Genomic DNA, 8713 nt, shown 5'->3' with positions numbered 1-8713 from the left:
TTTTAACACAGGTTTTCTCCAGAGCAAGGGCTGTGAGCCAGAGTAGAATTTGTTGCTCTTTTAGTATGAGTTAGAGGCTGTATAAAGTGTATTCACTGTTGTTGCTAAAAACTAAAACACAGTTCTGAATTTTATGTACAGTGTTTGTTTACACACTTGCCTACACTCCGCAAAGGGCTTTCTTTAAGGCCAGAGAACAATTTTTCAAAGTTTCATTCAAGAACAACACCAAAATCTGTTGTGCTGTTTGGGACGTTCCCAAAAACTCAGGCTTTTAGCTTAAGCATAAAGAAACCAAACATCACTGTTCAGAAAGGCAAAGCAAACAGGAAGAATCTTCTCAACGGTTAAAAACAAAAAGCTCCATCAGCATCAGAGATGTGATATTCAGGGCTCATGAATTTCTGCAGAAAGGCTGGGAAGTGAAGAGCAGCCCCGCTGTGGATGAAGAGGGTGTTGTTGGCCTGGGACAACAGCTGTGACAGGTGCAAACGGGCTGTGACGGTGACAAGGCTGAGACTTCCTGCTCTGGGCACACACACACACATGCACAGTGCACACACACACACGCAGCCCTTGGCAGCCAAGGGAGAAGGCACGGACCCGCTGCTCTTCCTGGGCACCTGCTCATTTATCGCCTCCGGGGTCAAGGAGCAGCCTGCTGAGCGGGCACGGAGGGCAGAGCGTGCCCGCCTGACCCGGGGCATGGCTCAGGCAGGGCTGGCATCCCTGATGGCACTGCCACGAGCTGGGGACACAGGGAATGTGCTGCTTCCCCAGCCCTCTTCTGCCAGGCGCTGCGGGGCAGGGCTTTGGGACGGGCACGCTGTGGTGAAGTGCCGGCAGTAAATGTTGTTTCGACAGTTCAAACGAGGGAAATTGTGTTTTGAATAATTTAGATGATTGATTTAAGATTTTAATCCTGGGGCCTAAGTGGGTAATGGCCATGAAGAGAGGAGGAGGGAGGGAGGAAGAGGAAGTGAAGGAAGACCAAAATTAGGCCCAGATTTGCAAAACTGTGCGCACGTGTGTGTCTCAGTGTAAGCTGTACACACGTTTCCAAATGTCATCTGTGGTCTCAGGTTCAGGTTCAAGTTCAAGTTCAGGTATGTCTCAGCCTAAGTCTTGGGTGAGCTTTTTTGTTTGTTTTTTTTTTTCCCCTCCCTTCAGTACTGGGGCCTTCAAAGCTCATTTCAAAATGAAAGATCGGGTGTTCCCTTCCTGCCCTTGCATTTCTGGAGTAGAACTCCTCGAATACAGAGGAGAAGGATAATGAACACTCAGCCGTGTTTGCATTCCTGTCTATCATGAAAATGTATTCTCTGCTACACAGCTAATACACTTTGCAATCGGAAATATTTGTGGCTGTCAGTGCTGGGGTTTAAGAGTGTCACTAATTACTCCCCTAATTTAGAACTGATATTTTCAAAGAATGTGGGATCAAGAGCCACCATCATAAATTTTAGCTTTGTGAGCTAGAAAAAGTTATTTATATGTATGTATTTATTTTTATGCAGTGAAAATGAGCTTATTTTTTCAGTGGTAAATAACTGGGGTGAATAAATACTCACAGGTACATGCGTTAACAAAGGAAACTGACTGCGTATCAGTATGTACACAACACACATACCGAGTGAAGATGGGAAAGGAGATACTGTAAAGACCACAGTATGCTGAAGCAAACTACCACACACCTCAACAAGGTAGGTCTTCCCTTAATTTTAATGGAGAAAAATACTGCGTGAGTATTAAGGACCGTCTCCAAACTACTCCCTGGAACTGAAATAATCTTGATAATCCTACGCAGAACATAGAGAAGGAGGGTTAAGGCCAGGGCTGGAGACGATGGCTCTCCCCCGGCAGCTCTTTCCCCCTCCCCCTGTGCAAATTCTCTTGGATTAAAATGGCAGAGGGAGGCGGGGAGTGGCTGGGGACAGTTTGGCTGATACGAGATAACCGCTGTTAGTCAAATGGCACTTTTAATTGCTCGGGCCAATAAAAAAAAAAACTTGCTACAGAAGTTAATTTGAATGAAAATAGCAGACACACCCCACAAGCTGCTTTCCATGACCGTGCATTGTGCTGTCTCAGCCTGATGCACAGTTCGAGTCGCAAATAACAGCGTGCGGTCTCGGATATACTTTGGTTGCCCATTTTAGCTACGGCGGGGCTGGATGCCTCCTTTCCCCCCCCAGTTCTCCCCCACGCCGTGCGGGTTTTCCCGACAGGAGCCTCGTGTGCCGAGGGGAGGGACGGCGGCGCCGCTGCCGCTTTTGTTCCCCGCCCGGCCCCGCTGCCGGGTCACGGCGGGGAAGGCACGGAGCGTGGGACGCGGCCGCCCGCCGGGAGGGCTCGGTGCCGGCTCCGCCCCGGGGCCGCGTGGGGAGGCGGGCGCGCCGCCGGGAATGCGGGGCGCGGGATCTGTTGCGCGGCCGGGCCCTCGCCGCGGACCCCGGCTCGGCACAAGGGGCCGAGGGGGAGCCACGGAGTTACTTAAGGGGACCTGGGGCGGCGCCCGGGGCGATGGCGGCACCGTGCGAGACCCGCGGCGGGCGGCTGCGGCCCGGGGGCAGCTGGCAGCGCCCCGCTGACGGGGCGGCACCGCGGACCCATCCGTGCGGTGCCGCTTCCCGGCTGGCTGCTGCCGCTGCCCCTCTCTCTGCGACCCCGGCGCTGTCCCGCACTCTCGGTGCCTCTTCGGTCGGGCCGCCCCCCTGCTCTACTCAGGCCACTCCCGGCCGCCGGGACCCCCATTCCCTCGTAGGACTCTCGCCGCTGCTGCCGGCGGGAGCCGTCCCGAACAGCCCAGACTCCCCCCGACCCTGCCGGGCTCAGCTTCCCCCCGGGCAACTGAGCTTTGTATGGCATCCCATTCAAACCGCGCCGTAACCTTCCGCCACGGGGTAGGCGGGTGGGGGGGGAAAGTAGTCCCTCGCCACGCTCCTCCCGGGTCCGAGTTCCCGGCGGGGCGGCGGAACCGGGGCCGGGCCGGGGGAGCAGCGGGGAGGGGCTCCCCGGCCGGGGGTGCGGCCCCGCCTCCCGCCCGCTCCGCTCGGAGCAGAGGAGCGCGGAGCAGAGGTATCGCTGGGCGGAGAGATCGCGGAGCCCGCACACACACGGCCCGCGGTCCGCCTCCACCGCGCCCAGCGAACGGAAGCGCCGGGCCGCCGCGATGGACAGGCGGCGCCGGCCAATCGGCGGGCGGGATGGCCTCCCAAAATGTAGGTTTGGCCAATGGGAAGGGGCAGGAGCGGGGGGAGGCGGGGCTGGCCGCGGGCAGCAGCGCAGGTTGAGCGGAGTCCCAGCGCAGGGCTGGGATGAGCCTCAAAGTTCGGGGCGATCGCGGTGGGGGATGTAGCAGCGCCGCCACCGCCGCGCACCGGCCCGGCCCGCCCCGGCTCCCGCCCGCCCTTGGCGCCTCCCACAGCTCCCCGCTTCCCCCCCCCCCCCCGCAGTTTTTAAACTCTGATCTTCTCCCCCCACCCCTTCCCTTCTTCTCCACACCCCCCCTCCCCTTCCTCCCCTAAATGCCAGCCATGATCGAGAAGGGCCCGGAGGTCTCGGGGAAACGGCGGGGCAGGAACCAGAACGCCGCCGGGGCGAATAATAACAACAACGGCGGCAGCAAAAGTTTATCCGCCGCCCCTAACGGCAACAGCAGCGTGAACTCCTGGGAGGAGGGGAGCTCGGGGTCGTCCAGCGATGAGGAGCACGGTGAGGAGCGGGTGCGGGGTGCGTTTTTTTGGGGGCGGGGGGGAGTTACAGGGGCCGCTCGGGCCCACGCGGGTAACGCTTCTCCCTCTGCCTCCCTCAGCTGGCGGCGGAATGAGGGTCGGGCCGCAGTACCAGGCGGTGGTCCCTGATTTCGACCCCGGTAAGTCTTTATTATGTTTTAAGGGGGGCAAATCCTCCCCCTCATCCAGGGCTTTGGACCCCTCCCGATGTGCGGGGGGACTCCCTCCCCCCCCCAGCCGTCCCCGGGTTCCGCTCATCGGGTCCAAAAATAATCTGCCTTTAATTCCACTCTCAAACACCCAGAGCAAGAACAAGGACCCCCTCCCTCCCCCTTCCCCAGCGCACACGGTTGATAAAAGAAGTCTCGATGCTTTCCAGAGGGCGCTTTGCAGGCAGGGAGGAACAGGGAAGCTGGCAGGGCTGGAGGAGGCAGGAGATGGCAGTTGGGTGGGTTTTTTTTCTTCTTCTTCTTCTTTCTTTCTTTTTTTTCCCCTTTTTTTTTTCTTTTGTTCGATTTTTTTTTTTTTGGTTGTTGTTTATTTTTCTTTCTTTTTTTGTTTGTTCCACCCTCTCATGAACTCATGTTTCTGTGGTCTCAGTGATAGGGGTGGAACTAAAAGACATCAAGTTATAATTATAATTTTTTGAAGGTATTTAGAAGTGACTTAGGTCTGTATTTTAATTTTCTCTCTTCCTAAGAAGCTGGTTACCTGTGTCCTCCAAACAAAAAAAATTGTTTCACGTTCCAGCTATTCTGCTGCGGTCGGTTCTTTGTAAGCTAATTTAAAGTGGTATGGAAGCAAATTTTGAGCAAACAAAGGAATTGGGGCTGTGCTGAAAGGCAGGTGCTGGAAGCACGGTAGTACTGATGTATCTCCGTGTATAGAAAGACAGGCTGTTGACCTCTTTAGTTTGAAATCTAAGCTTTTTTTTTTTTTTTTTTTTTTTTTTTTTTAATATTGTTCCTTTGTGAGTGGAGGTTGTAGCTAGAGAAAACCCTCCTTCTGTCTGGAGATCCTAGCGTTTGGAGTTGTTCCTTTGCCCAGCCCAAACTTAATTGAATCCTCTGCACCTCTCGCACTAAAACAAAAAGAATGGTGTGGAAAGCCACAGTGTCTCCTTATCGAATAATCCTGAGAGTTACTATTGTGTGGACTCAGGAAAAAGATTTATCGTGGGTCATCGTCAGACTGTGCACTAATGTTGGTTGCCTTTTTTATTATTAAATATATATGTCTGTTCGTAACTGTTAAGATCTTAGGGTGAGGGGAGGGCAAAGAGGATTTTTTTTTTCCTTAAGTTCAGTAATACTTATATTAATTTACAGAATAATTTTCCCCCACTCCTTCCCCCCCTTCGTTTTCTTGACAAAATAAGATCCAAGGGAGGTCCATTTCTTGGTTGACCAGGAGGAAAAAGGGGGTGGACATCGGAGAGGAGGAGGAGAAGGGAGGGGGAGGAAGGGCGAGCTGTTAGCTAGGCAGCAGTTGACACTGGTTTTCAATCTGTAGGTCAAACGCAGCGTTTCTGTAGCACACGACGTGCATCACACTGACTTATCAGCCACGTATCACAATACTTAGGCTTTATGGTCACCCTGGTGAATTACGCTCTTTTGAGCAATTCATTTCTCTAATAATAGGTGGAGGGGGGAAAAATATTGTGAGCTGCTTTCTCAGTGTTGTGTACTCAGATGTACATTGTTCTGGTTTAAACTTACAGACATACAGTGACCTATACAAAGCTTATTGCTTACTGTGCTGTGTGGAGTGGAAGGGAGGGGGAAATGTGTGATCTGAAGAAAGAATTTTTTTCTGAGTAATCTGTACCCTAACATGGGATCAGCAGGTGATTGTGTTTGAGTACACAGTGTAATACAGCAATCTCATAGTAGGTTCACCCAAAGTAAATGATCAGTCTTCTTATGACCTGAGTGGACATCAGATCCACCTTTACTGGTCTCTGGGGTTTGTTTTTTGGTTTTGTTTCTGAAAAGTAAACCTTTTAGTTAAGAAGTTTGGGGTAAACTTTTTTTCTGCTTGTGTGTGGAAGAGTTTGTTTCCTGTCTTGTGGAAGTACCCAGGAATCATTTTGCAGTGCCACGTTGTTCCCTGAATTTTGTCATCCCTTCTTGGTCCTGAAAGCTAAAAGCTCCATTAAGTTAATTTGTTATATCTCTTTTGTGTCCCACTTTAAGAAAAAAAAACCCTAAATAAGCCTAACTTGCTGCACTAGGACCTTTTGACTAAAACTGTTTAGTTGTCCTGTCTCATTGGTAATGTCAAAAGTTAAATCTATGAAATAGTGTTATCAGAGTGCACAGATGCTGTGTCTATTTCTCACTAAAAATTTTAGTGACTGGCTGAACAAAAGGTCCTGAAGCTTGAAAGTTTGTTGTTGAGCTGTGGAGTCTTTCACCTTCAGGTTGAAAAGGGAACATGTGGAATGCTTGTGCTGCTCTGACTGTGTCTGAGGAGAAAAATAACACACATCAGACCTTGTGTGAATTTCTTTTTTTTTTTAAACTTAATGTTCAGTTACACCTCTGGTTTGGCTGAAGTGTATCTGTAACTGTTTATTCATACATCAGCATTTTACATGGCAGTTCCTCTGTCCCCATGCAGAGGGGCAGAGAAAGTATTTCGTTTTGTTTCACTTCTCAGCCACATTGCGAGCTGCTGTCAAGAGTAGTGAAATTAGGAAAGCTTTGAAAGGTCTGAAATCCTTTTCTGTGGAGCTGCAGGAGAAAAGAGAGGTAGATAACAAGGCAGTGGTGGGATGTTAATCTGGGTATCATGAGTTAAATAGTCAGAGAAGAGCAAAAAACTATTGCGTGATATTGGCCTGTAAGAGAAGAGAGTGCTCTCAGTGGTTGCCTAAGTTTAGGAAGTGAAGGGACTTCATCTTTTTGTTAGCATGGAGAAGGATAGAAAGTTCATGTCTCTCCCTTGCTTTACCAGAGTATGAGGAAAAGGGTTAAGGTTTGTGCTGCTATATTTTTCCTTCATCCTTGAAAGAAATTGACAGTTCCAGAAACCAGAGAACATCAGCTTCACAATCTGAATTAAAATACCTTGGCCTAAGTTTGTAGTATTCCTTGTGGCTAAAACTTGCTCTGGCAGTGGCCAAGGAAAGGCCTGATGTGATTCTTTGACTGTAAAAATGCTCATGGCTGGAATCCTCTGTAGGAGGTGGTTCTTACTCACAGCTCCTTTATTGGCCTATTCCATGAGCTGGCAGAGCCTGTAGGTTCTTTGCTAAAGTTAATGTTGCCGTCCTTTTTACCTATCCCAATCTCCCCATGTTTTGGGAAAGTGTGTTCTCACTACATTGATCCCGCATATTTTATTATCTCAAAAACTTACAGCTTTATTATTATTGTCACGGTACTTACACCTTTATTGTCATTTGTTTAATAATAGTAGCTGTACAGTAAAGGCAAGGCTTTTGCAGAGGCAATGAATTTTCCCAGTTCAACTTGGGAAAAGAATAAGCAAAACTTCTTGGGCTGAAAATCCCATGCCAGAGCTCACTAGACTCAGTAAAACTTGCACTTTTCAGCTGTGCTTCACTGTTTGGCCTTGAGTTCACAGATGTGATGTGATAAATTGCTATTTTGTCTGCTATTTCTTCTCTTATTAGAGCTCAGAATCAATTATTTGCCATCCCAAAATTCAGTGTGTTGAACAAAGGCTGATATTGGTAGGTCAGCATTTCTTGTGAGTTCTGAAACAGACATGGGAGAATTTGAAGAGGCAAACTATTATGGTTCTTTTAATCCATACAAATGAAACCCACATGTCCTGTTAATGGAAAAACTCAGTGTAAGGAAACATTGCATATCCTAAAGCTAAATAAAAATCTTTCATATGGGGAAGCACTGATATTGTACTTGACTGTTTTATTTGTTGCTTATTAATTTATGCTATTGGAACAGTGAAAATAGAAGGAAGAAAACATTAGTGGAGCACTTTAACACAGCCAGTGAATTTCACTGATGATTAAAGCTTCCATAATTTTCAGGAGTGTTAAATAACTCCCTGAAGAGAACAGTTACTCCCAAATTTTGACTTGTATTGAAGGCAGACAAACTCTTTTTTTTGTCCTTTGTAGCATTACAACTTTAGATTTCCTTGTTTGTTGCAATGGCAGTAAAAGTACAAGCCACATCTTGTATCTTTGGACATTGGTTGTGTTGGTCATCTTTGGAAAGCAGCTTCTGGGGCTCTTTCCAGTAGAAACAGATGCGGAAAAGCAGGTGTGACTCAACAGCGTCTTGTGTAAATGCAAATTTGGGATGTATGTCAGCTGTGAGACTTCAATCCCTTGCTTGCAGTGTTGCTGTCTTCCCAGCTTTTTGCTTTTGTAGTGTAACAGTAAAAGTAAAAATGGTGAAAGGAAATCTACGTGTAGTGCTTTCACCCCTGGGTTCAGAAAAGCCTACTGGAAGGTGTTCACTGCCACCATGTCACTAATCCTTGAGGAGCTTGTTTTCTGGTCCACACTGTTAGCTGCACTCTGTGTGCTCCTGCACAATCTGTTGGTATTTCTAGGCCTTCTTTTGTGACCAAGACACTGTTGTTTCAGCATTGCCAAAAAATGAAGGGGTAAAAAAAGAAAAGAAACCAACAACTCTTTTTGCTATAGTGAGAAACCTTGTCAGTGTAGTTGTATCTAAGAAGAGTTAAAAAACCCCAGCCCATGGAAGCTATATGGAAGCTAATACATCCATCCACCTCTGGCTCTTAAAATGAGCCTACTGTCTGCCTATTTAGGTTCAAAGGTTGAAAGTATAATACTGAGACAGCCCCTAGGTGTCTGATTCCCCTGGAACTGTTGTATTTCTCTGGTGGTTGTAAAGGCCATGTTTCATTAGGTTGTATCATCAACTACTTCGTGGGGTTTTGGGCAGAGGCAGCTATTGACCTACACAATCAGGACTGTAACCTTTTAACAAGAGGTTTTTAGAAGCCCCCTT

The 8713-nt window shown here is 48.5% G+C and overlaps 1 protein-coding gene across 1 annotated transcript in view; it reads left to right on the top strand.

The window, feature by feature from the left end:
• The first annotated feature begins 3312 nt into the window (after positions 1-3312).
• RCOR1 (REST corepressor 1) overlaps positions 3313-8713 on the top strand; it is an 82769-nt gene continuing 77368 nt past the window's right edge. Inside the window, exons 1-2 of the mRNA XM_066321758.1 lie at positions 3313-3714; positions 3815-3874. Of these exons, the coding sequence (XP_066177855.1) occupies positions 3528-3714; positions 3815-3874 (247 nt within the window). The 5' untranslated portion in view covers positions 3313-3527. The remainder of the gene's footprint in view (positions 3715-3814; positions 3875-8713) is intronic.

The sequence above is a fragment of the Sylvia atricapilla genome, chromosome 6, assembly GCF_009819655.1.
Source record: "Sylvia atricapilla isolate bSylAtr1 chromosome 6, bSylAtr1.pri, whole genome shotgun sequence".
NCBI lineage: Eukaryota > Metazoa > Chordata > Aves > Passeriformes > Sylviidae > Sylvia > Sylvia atricapilla.
Note: the sequence above shows the minus strand (reverse complement) of the source record. Positions and strands in the feature narration are given on the sequence as shown.